The sequence below is a fragment of the Anabrus simplex genome, chromosome 3 (genome assembly GCF_040414725.1).
Source record: "Anabrus simplex isolate iqAnaSimp1 chromosome 3, ASM4041472v1, whole genome shotgun sequence".
NCBI lineage: Eukaryota > Metazoa > Arthropoda > Insecta > Orthoptera > Tettigoniidae > Anabrus > Anabrus simplex.
The window spans coordinates 397,569,583-397,592,410 of NC_090267.1; the positions used below are offsets into that span (position 1 = coordinate 397,569,583).

A 22,828-nucleotide genomic window follows, 5' to 3' on the forward strand; every position below is an offset into this window, starting at 1 on the left:
TCAAAACCTAATTTGGAGCTTCATAGGTTTCCTTCACTAAGAAAATTCCTGCCTGTTACCTATTAGCCAGCCTGGAAGACTCACATATTCATGCAAATACCGCAATGAAAGAGTTTTCAGCCACCTCCACCCATGGAATAAAAATAAATGGCCAACTGTACCAAATAATACGTTTCGCGGATGATATTGCCCTCATAGCTGAAACTGAGAAAGAGATTAAATGATCTACTAATACTAAAAAAACAAAAAACGGGCGAGTTGGTCGTGCGCGTAGAGGCGCGCGGCTGTGAGCTTGCATCCGAGAGATAGTAGGTTCGAATCCCACTATCGGCAGCCCTGAAGATGGTTTTCCGTGGTTTCCCATTTTCACACCAGGCAAATGCTGGGGCTGTACTTTAATTAAGGCCACGGCCGCTTCCTTCCAACTCCTAGGCCTTTCCTATCCCATCGTCGCCATAAGACCTATCTGTGTCGGTGCGACGTAAAGCCCCTAGCAAAAAAAAAAAAAAAAAACTAAAATATAACATGATTGTTAACAAAACAAAAACCAAGATAATGAAATGTACTCCGGGTGGTAAACAGGATTTTAATGTTTGCTCGGAAGGAGAAAAATTGACTCAAGTAAATCAGTTCATTTTTGGGGAGCATCATTACATCTGATGGGAGGTGTGAAAAGGACGTCCGTTCTCGAATAGCCCAGGCCAAAGAAGCTTTCATTTAAAAAAAAAAGAAGCCTGTTGTCCTCCAAGGCAATATCCCTACGAGTAAGAATGCATTTCATTAAGAGCTTCATTTGGAGCATTGCGACGTATGACTCTGAAACCTGGACTCTATTAAAGGCTGATAAGAAAAAAATGGATGCATTTGATATGTGGTGCTGGCGTCGAATGTTACGAATTCCCTGGACTCACAGGCTAACAAATGAAGAAGTTCTCAAGAGAGCTAAAGAAACCATCAGTCTAGAGAAAATGATCGCGAAAAGAAGATATAGTTGGATAGGTCATTTACTCCGGCATTCATCAAGGTGCACCACACTGCTTGAAGGGAAACTGGAAGGAAAGACTAGGGTTCCTCGATGGCATTAAAGGGCGACGTCCATATCAACTAATCAAGCAGCTGGCTCAGGATAGAAGGTCGTTGGACGAGGACAGTCATGCTACCCTCCAACCATCGGGTTGAGGAGAATGAGAGAGAGACCGGATGTAACAAAATTCAATACTCGAACTTCGAGAGACTATAGAAGAGACAAACAAATAAATAACCGTAAGTCGTAAATTGAAAACTGGGGTACATTTTGGCGGTACTGAGAATTGTTGTTGCTGTTGTTGCTACGTTTGAGTCAACAGTCCATAGACTGGTTTGATGCAGCCCTCCATGGCACCCTATCCCATGCTAATCTTTTCAATGTATTCGTAATTATCGCATCCTACATCTGCTTGTCATATTCATACCTTAGTCTACCCCTACCGTTCTTGCCGCCTACACTTCCCTCTAAAACCAACTGAACTAGTTCTGGGTATCTTAAGCTGTGTCCTATCATTCTATATTTTCTACTCGTCAAGTTTAGCCGAATCGATATCCTCTCACCAATCCGATTCAGTATCTCTTCATTCGTGATTCGATCTATCCATCTCACATTCAGCATTCTTGAGTAACACCGCATTTCAGAATCTTCTATTCTCTTTCGTTCTGAGATAGTTATCGCCCATGTTTCACTTTCATACAATGCTATGCTCCACACGAAAGTCTTCAAAAAAATTGGCGGTAGGCTGTCACTATTGTAACTCGTGTCGGTAGATTTACTGGCACGTAAAAGAACTCCTGCGGGACTAAATTCCGGCACCTCGGCGTCTCTGATCACTGCAAAAGTAATAAAGCCAATAACATTATTGTTTACGTCACTATTGTAACGACCGCAGAGTTTTGAGGGTTTCGTGGTACACTTGGAATGCGGGTACTTACTTCGAATTCTTTTCGCTGTTTCATTTTCTCATAATAAGGCCTATTATGCTATTCGTTTCAGTTTTTTTTTATTCCTCCATCATTCACTTTTCTCTTTTCAGCTCTTTCTTTCGCGCGTTTTTAGCCGAATCCTAACCAAACCTTTATTTCCCATTACTAAATTTGTTATTATATACGGCTGACCACGATGTATTCACGACAGCTACTGAGCGCGCGAGTCAACACAGCGCCATCTTATAACAGAGTATGCGTGTGACGTCACATATTTAACACAAATTTTGCCTGACTTTGAAGCACTATTTCATGAAAAAAGTTTCAGATTTTTTATTTTTTTTATTTTTTCCAATAAGTAGCCTCCTCTCTTATCTGTCAATTGAGACATTAAACATAATCGCAGGTTAAAAACTCTCGGTTATATATACGCGTTCTGCGCAAACATTAAAAGCGTCTTAAAATTCTTCTTTACATGTAGGCCTACCGGTTGTCGAGGAACCTAAGTCTATGTTAAAACAATTTAATTGCTATCTTTTACAAAAGGTGTGGCCTTCTGTTGCAATACGAGCTCGTTCTCCAACCTCATCCCACTAGACTCTTTTGTTCGGGGACATTTAAAGAGCCCGGTGTATGAGACTCCAATTGAATCGGAGGAAGAGCTCGTCGCTCGGATGCTTGCAGCTGCATACTGTCTGCATTACATGCCTGAAGTCTTCCAGCTTATACGGCAGGCAATAGCACGCCATTGCAGACCTTGTATTGCAACAGGAGGCCGGGATTTTGAACAGTTTTGGTAAAGGATTAGCCTACAATTAAATTGAAATGAATAGATTCATTCTCAGTCACATCAAAAAAAAAAAACCTCTTATGGTAAAGCAAAGCAAGTTAATGTCATATCCGTACAGGCTATGAAGGCCCTTGGAGGGGTGCAAGGTAAAGGCCTCCACTATCCATAACCTCGGCACTTGACGGGGTAAAGTGGTTAGCTCTACGCCCGGCCGCCTTTGCCCCCAGGAATTAACCTGGTACTCATGTTTGGTGTAGGCTGAGTGAACCTCAGGGCCATGTACAGCTCCGGAAGTGGATATCTCGTTTCTTAAATTTTACGACTTCCTGACGAGGACTCGAACCCACGCCCTTCCGGGCGAACCGAGCACGCCTTTACCGCCTCAGCCAAGCAGCCCCTCCTTTTATGGTAACCACGATTATTTAATAAAACAGTCGTTGCACCTCGAAATTTCGTTATGTGAAAGTGATGAGGGGAAAAAATAGTCCGATTCCTTGGCTGAATCGTCAGCGTTGAGGTCTTCGGTTCGGAGGGTCCCGTGTTCGCTTCCCGGCAGGGTCGAGGATTTTAATCGCGTCTGATCAAGTCTTCTGTCTCAGGGACTGGGTGTTTGTGTTTGTCCCAACACTTTCCTCTTCATTTTCACTACACTACCAACCATCACAGGAACACACAATAGTGGCGTCAGGAAGGGCATTCGGAAGAAGGTCAAATTCACCTGTGCGATATAGTTCCCATCCGCGACCCCATAGAGGTGGGGAAAGCGGTAGCAAAAGAAGAGGAATTGAGGGGATAAATACTGACCCGCAGCACATGTATCACTTGGAACGACAAATATTCATTGATTTCGTGCAATACTGAACCTTAGATGTCAGAACATTTCTGGTCAGAGTTCTAAGCTGCAATATTATCACATAGCAGTGTCACTGCCAGAAGTTTGAGAACTGAATTGGTACTCGTATATGATTTTAAATCCGGAGGTTCTGTGATTCATGGCTCGTGCAGATGTTTTTCCCTACCATAACGCAAAGAAACAGTGTATGCACGTATTTTTAGATCATGATTTCTCTGCTTACAAGCCGAAGAAATGATGGGCTTACTGAGCGATTTCCTTTCGTGCAACTTAAGTTTATATATGGATATTGGTGGGGTTTAAACACCACCACTAATAGCTTTGAAGATGTTATTCTATAGTTTCCTATGTTCACACCAGGAACATTGTCCACCTCCGTAGCGTAACGGTTAGCGCTATTAGATGCCGTCCTCGGACGTCTGGGTTCGATTCCCGGTACTGCCAGACATTGAAAAATGGCAGGAGGGCTGATATATGGTTAGAATGGTAGATGCAGCTGACCTCCAGTGGGTGTGTGTCTGAAAAGGGCTGCACCACCTTGGTATGAAGACACGAGTTGACTTTTACCAGGAACCAGAATCGGCCTATGGGGAGGGGGAGGGTTATAGTTACAACAGAACATAATGAAGGTACTTGTGCGTGTGTGATGTGCGCATGCGTGATTGTCACTATAAGGACACTGGTACAAGTGAAGTATGTTGATATTCAGATTGCAGTACATTTCAAAATCTTACCTTACAGAATACAGAATAAGAACAATATCCTCAAGGTCAACAGTTTTACGGCGAATGGTATGTTCAGTTTATAATCTAAAATCCAACTTTCGAGGCTTCTTAGGAAATTGATTGAACAGATCTGTTGGTTCTACAATTATGTCTCTGAATAATAATTTCGTGTGGCTATTTCTAGCCGGGTGCAGCCCTTGTAAGGCAGACCCTCCGATGAGGGTGGGCGGCATCTGCCATGTGTAGGTAACTGCGTGTTATTGTGGTGGAGTATAGTGTTATGTGTGGTGTGTGATTTGCAAGGAGGTTAGGAACAGCACGAACACCCAGCCCCCGAGCCAATGGAATTAACCAATGAAGGTTAAAATCCCCGACCCGGCCGGGAATCGAACCCGGGACCCTCTGAATCGAAGGCCAGTATGCTGACCATTCAGCCAGCGAGTTGGACATGTCTCTGAATGTTTATTTATTTTATAGTTTATTGTCTGTTTCTGTTCATTTTCTTCTTGCAAAATTTCCAGGGGAGGGGTCCTAACCCCCAGTAAATCCCCCTTGGCTACGCCCCTGCCAGGGACATTCCCTGACTACCTTAATCGACACCACAGTTGAGATCTTGCTAGTCCGATTATAGAGTCACCAAAATCTTGTACGTACCATATCATGTCCACTTATCAGACTTGTATTAACGTAGACTACAGGTAAAGCTTGAATTTATAATTCACAGATGTTCCGACAGTACCAACAGACTGAAAATGTTTTTCCATGGTGTCCCATTTTCACACCAGGTAAATGCTGGGACTGTGCCTTAATTAAGGCTACCGCCTCTTCCTTCCCACTTCTAGGACTTTTCTATCCCATCGTTGCCATAAGACCCATCTGTATCGGTGCAACGTGAAGAAAATTGCTCACAACAAAAGTAATTACAGATGTGAACAAATGATTAGACTGTGAATTGAAAACTTCCAAATTCGCATAGCCTAAAACATTATTTAACTATGTCGCATTGACGCAGATTGCTGTTACGGGACGATGAGAAACTAAGGGCTAGGATTGGGAAGGTAGCAACCATGGCCTTAATTACGTTGCGTCGGGCTGAGTAGCTCGGTCAGTAGAGCGCTGGCCTTCTGAGTCCAGCTTGGCAGGCTCAGTCCGGTTGTACTTTTAAGAGACTCAAATATTTCAACCTCATGTCGCTATATTTAGTGGCGCGTGAAAGAACTCCTGCAGGACAGAATTCCGGTTCCTCAGCCGCCTGAGCCATTCAGCCCGGCTAATTTTTTTAAGTCACAAAAGTACAGTTTTTTGGAAGCCAGACCACAGGGACGTAACATTCCATTTCAAAAGTCCCACAAGTCCACAAGGCAACTGTTCAGCATAACAGGTGAGGCCGCCTGGACGAGGTACTGGTCCTCCACCCTTGTTTTGTCCCCGATCAAATGTCCCACGCTCCAATAAACTGTCCTTGAGGCGGTCGGAGTGGGATCCCTCGCTGAGTCCAGGGGGGGGGGGGGGGAATAACCAACCCTGGACGGTAACCCGCTACCTACTGGTAAGAGACAGGCTTGCAATCGCGGGGTCAGCAATAATCCACCAGATATTTTTTACAATTTGCTTTACGCCGCACCGACACAGATAGGTCATATGGAGACAATGAGATAGACTGCCGAAAGTGGAGCGCGGCCAACTCGCTTGGTCTTGGATCCTGACGGTGCCAAACAAAAACTTATAAGGCATTTTAGTAGATTATCATTTATACCGTGCTTTTCAAAATCAGCAGACGTCCCGATCCACGGCTAAATGGTTAGCGTGCTGGCCTTTGCTCACTGCGGTCCCGGGTTCAATTCACGGCCAGGTCGGAGATTTGAAGTTCGTCTGGTTAATTTCTCCGACTCGGGGGCTGGATGTTTGTTTTTGCCTTAAATGTATACGTTCAGTTCATCGAGTCAATAATTAGTACTTAATAATGAGAAACACACGCAACTGTAGCTGGCTAAATAGTCATTAAGACCGAAAGCCAAAATTTTAAATTAAAAAAAATGAGCAGACATTTCTCACTGACACTTTCCTCTCCTAAATCACTTGCAACTTCAAAGTTACTTCGAAAATATTCTAATAATAATTAATGTTATTTGTTTTACGTCCCACTAACTACTCTTTTACGGTTTTCGGAGACGACGAGGTGCCAGAATTTAGTCCCGCAGGAGTTCTTTTACGTGCCAGTAAATCTACCGACACGAGGCTGACGTATTTGAGCACCTTCAAATACCACCGGACTGAGCCAGGATCGAACCTGCCAAGTTGGGGCCAGAGGGCCAGCGCCTTAACCGTCTGAGCCACTCAGCCCGACAGAAATTATTCTTTCTTACACGCGGGTGTCATAGAAATCTACTCCATAGTACTACTTTGAGGTTCTCTCAGCCTATACGAGAACAACTGAAGAGGTATCTGGCAATTCCAGCCGCAACTTCCTTGATGAGACCTGGTGGCCATATCACTGAACTTTCCAGGAATTCTAATGTAAATATATTTTAAGTGAATCCTTGGCTCAGTGATTTGCTATTTGCATGTAAGGCCTATATTAAGTCTTAACGTTATTCGTGGGAAAGAAAATGATGATGTATGTTTTGTTGCAGAGTGGCGCAATTAACCGGGTATGAGCCTCAGGACCTGATAGAGAAGACGCTGTACCACTACATCCACGGCTGTGACATCATGCACATGCGCTTCTCTCACCACACTTGTGAGTACCCTGGAGAGTGCTTGTTAGCTTAGAGACAAAACAACTCTTTAACAAACGACTGCTTTAAATTGTACGACCAGCGGCAGGAGGAAGAGACGGGAGAGATACCGAAACAAAGATTCCACTTTGCAATCGTTAAAAACTCTGCTCGTCAGACTTGACAAGTGCATCACCTTATATGCCATAGCATTTATTATTATTCACTAGCATTTGCCCGCGGCTTCGCCCGCGTTAGATGTTTCTAAACCATTTAATAAAATGCAATAGAAAAACTATATTCATTAACAAACATCGTTTTCACTTTTAATACTAGTTGTTTTCTATTATTTTAATATTTCACCCCCTTTTAACCCCCACCCATAGGGGTGTCTTATTCTACAGTTTCCTTTGCCAATCAGTAAGTCATATGAGTATCATTTTTTGGTTTAGAGCAGGGCCTCTCAGGTGCATGCGCCAGTGCATTGCACGGCGCAAGGTGCAGGAGACGACTTCATTAGGTTGACCTGAGTGCAAACCCCTATTCCTCACCCGTTCGGCCTGTCTCCGCCTTCTTCACCTTCCCCACTGATTCTCCCCTCAGTGCGAAATGTTTATGTGCGATGAGCGGACACACACTGTTGTATGGGACAATGTTACCGGTCTTAAAATACTCATCTTTCAATTTGGTTTGAGCAGACAATTTATTTTCTCTAGTTCTCATTTTCCTTCTTCCTTTGCAATTATACCAGTAGTGCCTGACTGACAGCAATTCTGAGAGCGTACTTTACATTACAATCAAAAGTACTCGCACGCAATCTAGTTTTTGTACACGTCAAAGCAGAAAAAAGTAACCTTTCACATATGCATGTGCAACCAAACATTGAAATAAACTTAGCTGCTTCTCGATGCAGCTTAGGGTAATCTTCCTCCGACAAATTCTCGTAGAATTCGAGAAAGGCCTTTGTATTGAAAAATAGATTTTTTTTGATGATCACGTAATTATTGTCCCACAGATTAAGTATTTGGCTTTATCGTCACGACTGAGAAAATATACAAAAGTTACCAGTTCGATTGAAATGGACTTTCGAAAGAGTTTGCTCCATTATTATGTTGTTGTCTTGCACTTATCTATTTCACTGACAAACAAGCCGTCTATAACCGAAAGCTTCGTCGCTCTCAGCGCACAACACCATCCGAGTTGAGCCGAGTCGGACCGATGCACAGTGCACAGAGCTTCTGCGCCTCGGTTTGTACTCGTGAGATTTTGGGCGTTTGAGAGGCCCTGGTTTAGAGCTATGCTGAAAAACACACACACACATATATTCACCCGTAATGTCTGTCATTTTCGACATTTTCTTTCTTCACTACTTCTCACCCCCTATGCAATTGGGAACTGAACTTGGACTTTTCATTTTTATATACCGTTTATAGAAGAAGAAGAAGAAGAAAAAGCAAATTTTTGTCACCCTTCTTACCCCCTATGCCGGATTACCCATCAGATTTCGTTCAAGCCACTTTCTAAAACCTCCCAGGAGTAATAAAAACAAATTGTGAAATTTTCAGCCAAATCGCTCCAGTGTTTTGGAGTTCGAGACATACAAACAAACATTCAGTAGATAATTACAGCCCGTAAGTTAGCCAAAATGCCTTTTTTTAAAATCTGGATTGATATATCAAAGTGTCAAAGAGAGATAAATATGTTTCCGTACGTTTTGGGAACGGTAGAACCTGTCCTTGTTTTGCCTGTTTTTGTCTATTTTTATCTTCCGTTTCCTATTTGATAGTTTAATGTCTTTTTTGTAGTTTGGGATATTTTCTGCTGTTATTTATATGAAAAATGGAAATCCACAGCCTGTTTCCAGTCACTCGACCGGGTCAGGAATGGAATGAATGAAGCCCAAACTAGTGACGAGGATAGGAATTGTGTCGGCTGCCGAAGCCTGTCGCACTCCTCTGGGGCAATGATTAATGACTGACAGATAAAATTAAATGATACTGGAGAGTGTTTCTGGAATGAAAGATGACAGGGAAAACCGGAGTACCCGGAGAAAAACCCGTCCCGCCTCCGCTTTGTCCAGCACAAATCTCGCATGGAGTGACCGGGATTTGACCCACGGAACCCAGCGGTGAGAGGCCGGCGCACTGCCGCCTGAGCGACGGAGGCTACATGCGATAATTATCTGTTGGAAATGGATTAACCTGTCGGAGGCAGATTACTTGAGCTGGGAATGTAGAGACGCCATTTTTTGTTGCCATCAGGTGAAATCGACAGTGTTTGGTGTTCTTTGATTTTATAATCTCTCTAAATATCAGTGTTTACATTACTTCGAAGCGGAGTTCAACCTGTCAGAGACGACTTCTATAAACCGGGGCGAATAGTAATGCCATTTTCCGTACTGTTCTGTGTACGATTTATATTATAAAGAAGACAATTCTTCTTCTTCTTCTTCTTCTTCTTCTTCTTCTTCGCGAATAAGTCACGTAGGAGCACGCGGAATCCACGTTTGTTGAGTTTTCCTCCTTGCCCAATAGTTCTTCATTTTAATCATCATCATCTAAAGGCTTTGCCTTGTCGCTGCAACCATTGATCTCTTCTCTCTGCGATCCTTTTCATCTCTTCATAACCTTGGCATCCCATCATCTCAACTACCTCTTCAATGATCTTCTTCCGTGGTTTCCCTCTGCCTTTCTTTCCCATCACCTTGCCTTCGAACACCGATTGGTGCAATTTCTATTCCTCCGACCAAGTACGTCGTGTTGGATTCTTCTAGTCTTCCTCAAACCCCATTGAGTAAACAAATTTCCGGATTACATTTCTATCCTGCAGATTTGGTGATCCTAATTCAGCGAGGTCTCTCTTACTTGCTTATACCATATCTCGTACGTTTGATTTGCAGAAATGTGTGTACTTGATAAGAAAGTCAGTTGTTACTCACTCTTTCCAAATGGCTTATAAACTGAATTCTTTTCAGTCACATTGTATCACTAAGTTTTAGATATTCTAAATTTATTTATGAGTTGTGTTTGGGATAATGTATTCAATTTTTAATTCTTGGCCCTAAGATATATCTCATGATTTTCCTTTTTTAATCTCAAATTGTTCCTTTAATTTTTTTAAAAAAATGTGAATTGAGCGTTTCTGAAGCATAAAACGAATTTTTCATCAACATTATTTGTGTGTTGAAAAGCAATTGCCATTTTCTGAATTCTTGAAGCTACTGATTTTTTTACGTCCCACTAACTAATTTTTGACGGTTTTCGGAGACGCCAAGGTGCCGGAATTTTGTCCCGCAAAAGTTATTTTTTCATGCCAGTAAATCTACAGACAAGAGGCTGACGTATTTGGGCACCTTCAAAGACCATCAGACTGAGCCAGGATCGAACTTATGCCAAATTGGGGTCAGAAGGCCAGCACCTCAACCGTCTGAACCACTCGGTCCTCCTGCACGTTATAATATGAAATAAAAGTTATTCACATATAACTCAAGCATTTTACTTAGTCAAGTTCACGGGGCCGATGCAGGCGAAGTCCAGTGGTATTTGGAGGTGTCATTTGAATTACCGGTACATTATAGAACTCCTGTGGGACATAATTCCGGCAACTCGATGTATCCAAACACCGTTCAAAATATTTATTAGAACTTGAAACCATTATTATTATTATTATTATTATTATTATTATTATTATTATTATTATTATTATTATTATTATTATTATTATTATCACCATCGCCATCACCATCAAGGGATCTATAATTATTCGCCACCCAGAAATGCGTACAACTGAGTTTTGTATAAAACCGTTTATACTTTATTTAATTAATTTACTTAATTTATTTTTAAAATGTATGACTTAATTTATTAAAAATATCGTTTGGTTCCTTCGAAAAAGAAATGTATGGTCTGTAAATTTTGTGTCTTAGCTTTTAAGTCGGGCTGTGAATATTTGTAATGTGACAGGTTGAGTTTCTTTAAACCTGATCTTCAGATAATTGTACCTCTAGTTTTCAAATATTGCAACACTGGATGGTAGGCGCGCGTAGTGTTGCACAGTGAGTGGCTCAGCGCGATGCCTGTGGGAAGATTGATTGGCCGTCGTGGCGCGTCGCTCCCACCCCCGCTACGCTATCTGGCTCGGTGTTTGCGCAGCTCCAGCTTATCACCCGGAGCCGGCCCACCCCGTAAAACGATCTCAAATGAGATGGCAGGTTGATAATACCATTATAAATATTAAAATGGGGCTTAAACCAGGATTCATTTACCCTTCCAAGAGCATTTCTCATCCCCTTTCTATTTGTTCCCTTCTCCATAGCAATATGTAACATTAAACCAAAGTGTCACTGACGTAATTATCTGTCATGAACTTCACATCAAATCCTGTCCTTAGAGCTACACTGTATTATTATTATTATTATTATTATTATTATTATTATTATTATTATTATTATTATTATTATTATTATTATTATTATTATTATTATTATTATTCGCCTGGTGGCCACGATCATTAAGTTGTTCAGTCCATATGCTCTGACATCGTGGTTAGCCGGTTCGGGTCCCGTTGGTCGAAAACATTTCACTATCAGAACGTTGGCTGGCAGGTTGAAAGAGGTGGTGGTATACAAATTATAATCACTAGATTACGTGTCAAAAGCCTGTATACAATCCCAGACATCTCCACAGTGTTCATATGGAGGGCACATTACGTTGTTGATTGTAATTCGGGACGTAAAACCTTGAGCTGACCCCTTGACTATTCGACAGGAGCAGGTTGTGTGCTGGCACTGGGATTCACCCTCTCCTTTTCTACTATCACATATCACGTCATCTATTTCATCTCGTTAACTCCTCTGATGATAACTCCCTTATGCCTATGTTATTAACCGTATGGTGCTTCCTACTCATCCTACTTTTACAACGTTCCTTTTTATCGAATTTATTTTTAACTACAACGAAAATAGCTTCGTGATCACTTCTACAAACTCCCCCTTCAGTTTCTCTATACATCTCCTCTGGGTTTACCAGCATCACGTCCAGAATGTTCTTCCCTGTAGATGGTTCCATCACATTCTGATTCAGCTGTCCTTCTCAGATTTGTTGGTCATGCTTCCTGTCATTCGCATTACCTTCCCAGTTGACATTTGGTAAACTAAGATCACCTGCTACAATCATGTTCATTTCTGTCTCGCTTCCCGCAGAGCTGATTATCTTGTCAAATTATTCCACATCAGCTTCAACGCTGCACTTTCCAACGTGAAAAAATACCACCTTCTCCTTACCCTCCTCCTCCCTTTCTATTTTCTTCAACTTCTTTCTTAAGCTAATTCCTGGGTAACGTTCTACCCTGCCGCCACACATTCTGGCGGAGAAAATGTTTTTCACCAATGGGACTTCAACTAGCTTATCACGGTGTCGGACCATATAGACTAGACGCCTTTACAATCATGGCCACCTGGTGGGCTACTTCATGAGAGACACCTTCATTCCATTCGCTTAAAGGACTAGCTGCGTAAAGAACAGTACCACTATCCTAATGCCTCTGCTGCTTAGGTATATATTCTACAAAGCCAAGAATAAAACTGAGTCAAATCCAGTAGCGGCCGGCCCTTAAGGACTCCCGGGCGGTGTCCTCCCTAGAGAACGAAAAAATATTTTTTTTAATTTTTTTTTTACAAGTTGGTTTAATCGCACCGACACAGATAGGTATCATGACGACGATGGGATAGGAAGGGGCTAGGAGTGGGAAAGAAATGGCCGTGGCCTTAATTGAGTTACAGCCTCAGCATTTGCCTGGTGTGAAAATGGGAAACCACGGAAAACCATCTTCAGGGCTGCCGACAGTGGGGTTCAAACCCACTGTCTCCCGATTACCGGACACTGGCCGCACTTAAGCGACTGCTGCTATTGAGCTCGGTCTTTTATTTTCTTTCGACATTTGAAGTCAAATTTTGGACTCGAATAATGCTAAAGAAAATTAAATTTCATTGTAAAACTGTAAATTCTCATCAATAGGGAAGACTATTCGGCACTGACTTCAGTGACTGACTTCAGCGCGAAGTTCGCTGGTAAATGTTCTCAGGTTCAAGTTTCGAGTTTCCGTCCCAGTATATAGCGACTTTGAGGGGGTCGAGATGTAAGGGGGAAACGCGCTGATGGAGAGTTTCGCGGGAAGGAACGGTTCAAAAAGAGGCTTTCACTTGGGCAGATTCCGTAGCAGTGTATCAGTAAAGATGTCCTCACAAATCCCTATAGGAGCATGTGCCAGCCAAATCTCCATGGTCGCATGTAATAAAATTAGATAATAATTTATGACCTTGTTTGCCCTATTATTTATATTTTAAGAAAAAATAATAAATAATCATATGGATATGTAATATTTGAGACTAGTAACCTTGATTCAGATTGGGCCTGCAGCTTGCATCCCGCGTATTGTGAGGGTTGGTAGCAGTGAATTATTTTATTTTCGTGCGGAAGACTTGAATGAGTGCGGTGGTACTGGTCAGTAGCAAAGAAAGCCGAACTCCACCGACAATAGGATACCTTCTGAATATACTGGTATAAGGGACACGTGGTCTCCGCTGGCCCATTACAGCGTAATAATGAATTTACGATTTATTCGGTTTGTTACCCCAATCATTCTTGTTTCGGTGAAAATACCTTCATATCACTGAAAAAGCCTGTAATATGCATTCACGAAAACGTTCAACACGAAAGACAGAGTAATGGAAAGCCAGGGACGTACGCAGAAGTTATTTGGGGAGGGGATGTAGTAATTATTAAAATTTGAAAACTTCTCGAGAAATTAGAGAAATTGAGAAATTAGAAACACTAAATTAAAACTTTCAGAGTAACACAGTTATTTAATTAAGACACATTTGTATTCACGTTGATTACAATAGCAGATGTCTCCTGGGTTTTTTTGGAAATCTCATGGATTATATGTTCTAAGGTCACATGTTCTTTGTGTATATACAAAAGAGCTAACCCATTTAAACTATCTTGTGCAGTCATATTCTGCAAATAACATTTTTTAAAAATTATGTCTTTCCGCAGAAACCGACATCACAAGTTTACTTCACAAGGCGTACTGCATGTTGTCTGTGAAGTTCTGAACTCGTCACATCACAAATATGTTACTTGTTCGTGTCATCCATCGTTCACAAAGCCCTGTGCTGTGGGTCATTCAAGTTCCGGGTTAACTGTACCTTTCTCCACAGGTCCACGCTTCCTCTCACGTAAGTCTTTGGCGGTAAATGTCAGGATAAAACCCACTCATTTAAAAACAAAAGACTGCGCAGATGCCTTATTAAACACATTTGCTAATGATGTATGGGAATTACCTGCGAACTTAACAGCAGGATGCGACACACACTGAAGGTTAAATGCCAGATCAAGCTCACTGTAATATTTATGAATGAAAGTATCAGCACACTATTGGCAAATACGTAGATCGTATGAGAAGAAAACAATGAACCATCTAAAATTTTCATTTTCATGGTTACCACAACTGAAATGAAATGTAGTGTGGCTTCCGGAGAGGCCTAGTGCAGGTCTTTTGATTTGACGCCTGTAGGTGACCTGTACGTCGTGATGAAGATGAAATGATGATGAAGACAGCACATACACCCAGTCACCGTACCAGGGAAATTAACCAATTATGGTTAAAATTTACGTCCCTGCCTGGAATCGAACCCGGGACTCCTGTGACCGAAGGCCAGCACGCTAACCATTTATCCATGGAGCCGGACACCACAACTAATCACAAGTTATAAACTTCAAAATTTCGTGGATGAGGGTGGGATTTATCCCCCTCCCCCCCCCCACACACACACACACACAATCTCCCCTGTGCGTAGGCCCTGTGCAAAGCCTGTAATTGTACATTTTGGTTATTGTATAACACAAAGCACAGAGTAATCCAACAACCCTCAGACAGAAACGTACATTTTTGTCACAGAGTATTCAATCTGCCCTGTCAGTGTATTGTACAGCACAGTACGTAACAAATGCAGAACTGTTAACTTGCAGGTATTGTTCAAAATGTAGACCGCCATCATCACGGAATCGTTGACTTCCGCCACGTTAAAGAACTCCTGCGGGACAAAATTCCGACATCCCAGCGATCGTCAAGAACTAGCATTTATTATTTCCAGGGCAATACAGGTACAAAACTAACTGGGGCAACAAACCAAACAAAATGCAATTACCCTGTAAAGAGCCACCGCTAACCACGATCCCTTATACCAATATACTCGGAAGGTATCCCTGAACAACGTCCGAAAGCTGCATAGTGCATAACGAAATAATTGATCAACTAGCAAAGTAAAGCATCTCAGATGGAACCTGTCACGCTATGGCGGTTCCATATACGGACTTCATACCATTACTTCGCAGCAAATCTCGAAACGACTGGTCAAATAACTGGAACATAACGCACCAGATTAAAGGACAGCACTGCGGTGATCATCAGCCTCACATACTAACACGACCCTGGTTTGACAAATTACGCTGTAGTATGAGACACCTTTCGTCCATCATACGCACCCGTCTCGGTCATGGCTGCTATCCAAATAATCTTCATCGAGTACCGGTAGTGGATTCTCCTATATGCGACAAGGACCAAGAGGAAATTGCATATTTTAACCACATTACTCTCGGTTGCAGTAAATACATTTACATTTCTTTCCATAGAGTCTATATTGAGCTCACCTCCAACTTAGACCCTGTGCTGTTAGTAGTGAACAAACCAATCTAATATACAGTTATAAGTAATAAACATGCTGTGATAGGTATAATGGCCCTCCACACAGCGATCCTGGAGCCTGGTGTTTACTATAAATTCGGCGATTGCCAGGGAATCGCGAGGCAACTCACGATAATACGAAGAGTTTGTAATAATATAGATAACAGCTCCCTCCTGCAGTGATAACTGCTGGATGCAGCCTGGCTATTAACAAAAGAATAAACTATAATAGGGATAGTGGGCCCTCCACGCAATGATCACTGCGCGTTGGAGTCTGGTGTTTACCAGATATTCGGCGCTTGCCAGGGAATCGCGAGGAAGCTCACGATAGTAAAGGGATTTTGTAATAATAGGAATAATTACTCCCACCAGTAGCTGCAGTAAATATCGACAGCCACAAAGTGTGTTATATGAAAAACTGGTCCTTATTAATGTCCCTTTTCCTACAAGTATAATACGATCACTAAGAAGATCTGATAGCAACAATTACCTAGCACTTGCTCAGTTTTTAGATATGACTGATCTGAAGATCTATGTGGGGCATTTATCGCCGAAGGTTCTTTTTGCGTGCGCTGTGAAGTGAATAAAATAAGTTGTATAGTACGCGCACTTTTTAGTGATAGATTTTTGTACTCGGTTGAGGAGTAAGAAGGGAGCACTGCCGGTTCCGGTAGTACTGCCAACTGGATGGAAATGAAATCTGAATTGAATCGATAATATGATCGATCGATATGAATTTTCTAAACCTTTATTATCTTATGCCAACAACTGTGTCACACACACAATATATAATACTATATAACATTTCCCGATGAGAAATGTGTTCCTAGCATGAATTCTATAGTTGGGCTTTGCTCTGTAAACAACAACAGTACGAGTACTCAAACTGTACGCCCGATGTCGCACAGCGATGATAAGCGATTCTTATTTTGTGTTTCAAAGGTTGCCAATACAAGTCGACCGATTCAACACTAGGGTGTAAATCTATCGCTAAAAAGTGCGCAGATAGTATTTCCTTTGTATTGAGCTATTTCATCTGTTTCATGTATTTTAGATATAGTGTTATTTTATCTATGGTATGTACTTTACGTATCTATAGATGATGTTTTGCTGGCTGCATGGCTACTTGCCGAATGCAAAATATAACAAAAAATTAAAAAATAAACCTGCAAAAGTTTGTCGGTGGAGTTCGGCTTCACCCTGTATAAAACTTGTTCTACCCCATATCAGAATATGTGTTAATCAGAGGTTATCACCATGCCAAGCCCATAGTTGGTCTGTTTCACATGATGACAGTCACTATCCTAATAGCTGTTGTAGTAATTCTCCTCTTACGGAATAAAGATATATTTATTCTCTTTTATCATGGTCCTCTGATGTTTGTCCACAGTACTGTTTAAAGGCCAAGTAACCACCAAGTACTTCCGCTTCCTGACCAAAGATGGCGGCTGGGTGTGGATGCAGAGCTACGCTACCATCGTACACAACAGTCGATCGTCCCGACCGCATTGCATAGTCAGCGTCAACTACGTGCTCAGGTGAGTGAACTAGTGATACAGTAGTTAGTAATGTAAAACTATATATTGTCGTTGCACCTAGCTTAGAATTCTGACCAGAAAAATTCTGTCATCTAAGGCAGGGTGCGAAATCGCGGGGGGGGGGAGGGATTTTCCCCCACCGACGATTTTATCTCAAAGGTTTCCCCCCAATAAAATTGCCTGGGGGGGGGGGATTCTTTCATTATAAAATAATGAGGAAAATGTAGAACACATACACTTTATTACTGAAATTAATTATTTTTACTGCGCATATTTTCATAAAAACATCAGGAGTAATTCAAGTGACTACTAGATCTTGAGCAATGAAATAAGGCAGCAGTGGCAACTCCGCACCTTGCAGGCTATTGTTCACGTTTCACTCTGGCAAGTACATCTGAAACCAGGGCAAAAATGTAACTTGAAGGTTTCCTCCCTTGTCGTTGCTGTAAGTAGCTCGAGCGTACACAACTCCTGTACTTCTTGGAGAGGGTGTGATTCCGGTAAGTATCAATAGGACAATATTCACTTCAGGTGTGTATAAACCGACAAATTTGTTCAGTCAACACTTAGCCCTGATAGAGGAAGATTCTACTAATAAAGCAATAAATCAGGACAAATCTTGCCTCGTCTGGCCTTTCTTAAGAAAGGAACAGTCTGTCATAAACTTCTCAGCTGATTGGAATAACTTTCTAATATTTATCAGTCTTGTTATAACAACAAAATTCAAACAAAAACATCTAAAATTTACATTTTTCTGAGGATTGGGGTAATTTACTTACAGGGGATTGTTATACCCCCTCTCCCCCCGCCGGATACTGCCCGAAAGAGACACTAGTATTTAAGTCCTATGTTCCTTCCCCCCCCACCATTTCTTACTGATTTCGCAACCTGTTCTAAGGTTCAGTATTGCATGAACTACAGTCGAACCTCGATATCTCGAACCTTCATTACTCGAATTTTCAGTATCTCGAAATAACCCCAATTTGTCAGTCATTTGTCCTATTCTTGACGTTTAGGCCTATTTATTTCTCTATTACTAGAAATTCCGTTACACGAATTTCTCGATTTCTCGAAGCAAACGTTTCCCACCTTGCAGCAAAAAAAAAAAAAAATTACTGTGCAATACGGCATTTGTATTTTGTGAGGAACAGTTAACAAGTAAAGAAAAGATTACAGTGATGCTGGGAGCTAATGTGACGGGAACCGAAAAACAAACTTCTAGTGATCGGAAAATAGGTGAAGCCTCGTTGTTTTTCGGGTGTGAATTCTTTACGGGTCACGTATGACAACCCCGGAAGTCGTGAATGACAAGCTCCATTTACAAATCTTGGCTCAGTGGTTTCAAACCTACATACAGTCAGTCGAATATAAATGACAGTGCTTCTTACAGCAATAAATGTTGTTGAAAAATATGTGGAAGAAAAGAAGGTTAACAGTAAAAAACAGAAGAGACTAACAAATTTTTCCAACGGTGTTAACTAAGGTATGTTTCATGTTTCACTACTGTATGTACTGTATTCTATCTTCTAAAAAGTTACTTTAATAATGGTCATAATTAAAGCGATACCGTAAAATACGAGTTTGTTATATTTTTAAAATACTCCAAAAATACTGTATGCAGTATAAGCCCGTAGATATAGCCTATATAATTCAATTATGCGCTATATATGTTCAAAAACGTTATTCTCTATATCTCGAAGTTTTGATAACTGGAAGTAAATTTAGCTCCCGAGGTGATATAAGATATCGAAGTTTCACTGTATCCCGACGAATTTTCATTCCAATATTGTAAGAGATACGTGTGTTGCGGGTCAGAATTTCTCCCCTTAAGATTGCCACATAACGGTATCTGTCATCATTATTTCGGGCACTAACTACCAGCTAGTACCGTGTACTCATAGAGGTGTGAAAGTAATTAAACTCAATTATGAATTATTAGTTAAGAACAGCAATGTCATTCAAGCTGAAAGTTGCACCGGTGGCATCGTATGCAATTGAGATAACATGGCCGTACCTTTCATACAGAAATTTATTTATTTATTTATTTATTTATTTATTTATTTATTTATTTATTTATTTATTTATTTATTTATTTATTTATGCCCTTTTAGAGTGGCGAAGATAGGGCTCGAGGCCCTCTCTTACACTTAACCACTTGCTAATAAATATCTTAAATACTGAGATACTTAAAATAGTTTAAAATGACATAAATTAATAGAATTGAAAATAAATTTGAATACATTACTAACTAAATTCATATTAAAACCTATTAATATTAAAATTTGTTAATAATGAGTAATCCTCAGGCACGCACACATTCATACTTCAACCATGCAGTCAGCTGTCCTCAGCAGGTAGTCTCCGCAGGCGACCTTAACCCTGGAGTGGTCGCATGGGTTTTCTCAATATTAATGGTCGCACCGGGTCTCTCAGACCCATTTTTTCTCAGTGTTTTACTATTAGATTTTTATACTTTATTTCCAATTACAGTATTATAGGATATTATTTATTTTATTTTAATGCAACTTACATGACTACAATATTTAAATATCCTGTTTCTTAACCAAAAAGTGTATTTTTATAATTACATTGAAAACCTCATTTTTTTCTGTTAACTTTTGAAAGGTAAAACATAGTAAGAGTAAAATGTAATTTAAATATTTTTTCCACTTTTACCTGCATTTACATGCACAAAGCTACACTTTCATCTATTTTCTACACCGTCTTAATAAAACATATTTTTGAGAATTTCACACTTGAACTATTGGTACAAAAATATGGATTTTTTTAGGTATGTGTCATAATTCATAAAATAAAAATAAAATTTATTTTAGAAACACATCCAAGTACAGGGAAACATCACTTCAATAAATTTGTATGCATATTCTGCAACCTAGTTGTCCATGTTCTCCGCAAATGAAATTTTGGCACTGGGGCCAGATGAAGGATGTCTTCCTGTCTTTGTTTGTTGTGCAGAAATGACATCTTTCTTTTCCTGGGAACTTCTGTGGCAGGTGCTTGCACAGGGTAGTTATACCCAGAATTAGCTTCATCCATTGTTGCACAGAAGAAAATGTGTACTAAACTAACAATTCGAAGTTTGACAACAAAGACTAACGTTAACAGTCGCACCGGGTCTGCGAGACCCTGAACAGCCTGTACGCTCAAAGTTTCCAAGGCAACTGAGAGCGGGCTACTGTGTTCGGTTGAAGGTCGGGAGCCAAGAAGCTACCAGGGAGGCGAAAGCGTTCGGTGCATTCCAACAACAGGAACACCAATAAGTATGTCCGCCCGGGTCTCGTAGACCCATCGCGACCACTCCAGGGTTAAATCTTTATAAAGAGCTAGTTTCTCTGATCTGAGTTGGCAGGGAATTCCATAATCTGGCGCCGGTCACCACAAGTGATCTATTAATTTTATTTGTTCGGTGCACTGGAATAGAAAGAAAGGATCTGGAACGTGTATTTAAGTTGTGAAATGATTATAAAAGGGTGAATTTAGAAGAAATATACAGTGACTGACTTTCAGCTAACACTCTAAACACCATCGTTCAAATGTGTAGCTCCCGACGTTTATCAGGCTTCAGCCATGAGACAGAACTAAAGCCATATGCATAAAAAGATCACTCTGCATCTCAAAGTTTCTCCAAATCGACTTGTACACCAGCTATCAAAAACATCCTCCTTCATAGAAGACTTGTTGACAACTTATAATCTGGCACCAACCCCAGCTACCAAAAGGTTCCTGGACGAACGACTCCAGTAAACTGCAGAAATAGACCCAGAATTCTTTAATACTCCCACCATAAACAATAATGAATGGAAATCAGCCAATTTTGAGCTACGTCACCTCTGTACTAGAGGAGCAGTTCACGGCTTTCTTCACCGTATTTGTAATAAGAAAGGTTTTCACCAGATATCTAGCGACTGTGTTTGTGAAATCTGCGGCTCACATTGTTCACTATACCACCTGTTGGACTGCACACAAAGAACACTTCCTATTTTTCATTATGCTAAATTCCGGTTCCATGGCTAAATGGTTAGTGTACTGGCCTTTGGTCCAGAGGGTCCCGGGTTCGATTCCTGGCCGGATCGGGAATTTTAACCTTCATTGGTTATTTTCAGTGGCTCGGGGACTGGGTGTTTGTGCTGTCCCCAACATTTCTGCAACTCACGCACTACGCATAATATTATCCTCCACCACAATAACACGCAGTCACCTACACATGGCCGATACGGCCCACCCTCATCGAAGAGTCTGTCTTACAAGGGTTGGACCCAGATAGAAATCACCACACGAAAATTTTTATTATGCTAAAGGTGAAACCTTGTATTGACAGTGAATTTCTCTTTTAAAATCGTATGTGCACATTGTGTTTAACATTAAATATTATTAAGTAACCTTATACTGAATTTTCGTTCACAGTTGTCGTTCCAGTTCATAACAGTCTCCTTGTGAGTCAGTTAACGGTGCGGCCGTACAAAAGTGGCAGAGAGACAGGCTCCCAAATAAATTCAGTATAAACTCAGGAATGGAATCAGATATTTAAAACAACGTTCTTTAGCTTATCGAAAGCCTCCGTGGCTCAGGTGGCAGCACCCCGGCCTCTCACGCTGGGTTCCGTGGTTCAAATCCCGTCACTTCATGTGAGATTTTTGCTGGACAAAACGAAGGAGGGACAGAATTTCTCCGGATACTCCGGTTTTCCCAGTCATCTTTCGTACCAGCAGCACTCTCCAATAGCATTTCATCTGTCGGTCATTAAAGAAAATGAAATGGCGTATGACTTTTAGTGCTGGGAGTATCCGAGGACATGTTAGGCTCGCCTGGTACAGGTCTTTTGATTTGACTCCCGTAGGCGACCTGCGCGTCGTGATGAGGATGAAATGAAGGTGAAGACGACATATACATCCAGCCTCCGTGCCAGCGAAATTAACCAATGATGGTTAAAATTCCCGATCCTGCCTGGAATCGACAGGGTTCGGCAGCCGGCACAATTCGTATCTCGCCCTAGATGGGGGTCTTCATCCATTCCACTCGAATGACTGGAAACAGGCTGTGGATCTTCATTTCTCTTTAGCTTACTTATCCCAGTTATTCATGGGGTCAATGGAGCCACCCAGTCTCGTTTCGGTTTTGGCCGGGGTTTTAAGACCGGATGTCTCGTTCGTGACGCTACGTGATTCTTCAGATAAAAATCTCAACCCACAATCGACAGCCATTAGAACCTCAGCCTTCCATGTGAGAACCCGCAGCTAAGCCACTGGACGAATACCCCCCCCCCCCCACTCCCACAGAAGTGAAATTAGATATTCTATGTTACACAATGTTAGTAGTCGCACTTAGTGTCCAGTAATTCGGGAACCAATTGAGATGTAACTCTTAAGGCCTTTCAGGATAGTAAAATGATTATTACTTGTCTGATAAGAAAAACGGAAATATGTGTATACATGTTATACAACAACAACAACAATAACAAAAAAGGAACTTTAAATAAGATGCACAGT

General features: G+C 41.2%; 1 protein-coding gene across 2 annotated transcripts in view; it reads left to right on the top strand.

Annotated features, from left to right (window-relative positions):
- Positions 1 to 22,828, top strand: part of sim (single-minded) — a 434,059-nt gene that overhangs the window by 402,851 nt on the left and 8,380 nt on the right. For both annotated transcript variants that reach the window (XM_067144541.2, XM_067144542.2), the window contains exons 8-9: positions 6,955 to 7,061; positions 17,174 to 17,321. In XM_067144541.2, coding sequence (XP_067000642.1) covers positions 6,955 to 7,061; positions 17,174 to 17,321 — 255 coding nt within the window. The remainder of the gene's footprint in view (positions 1 to 6,954; positions 7,062 to 17,173; positions 17,322 to 22,828) is intronic.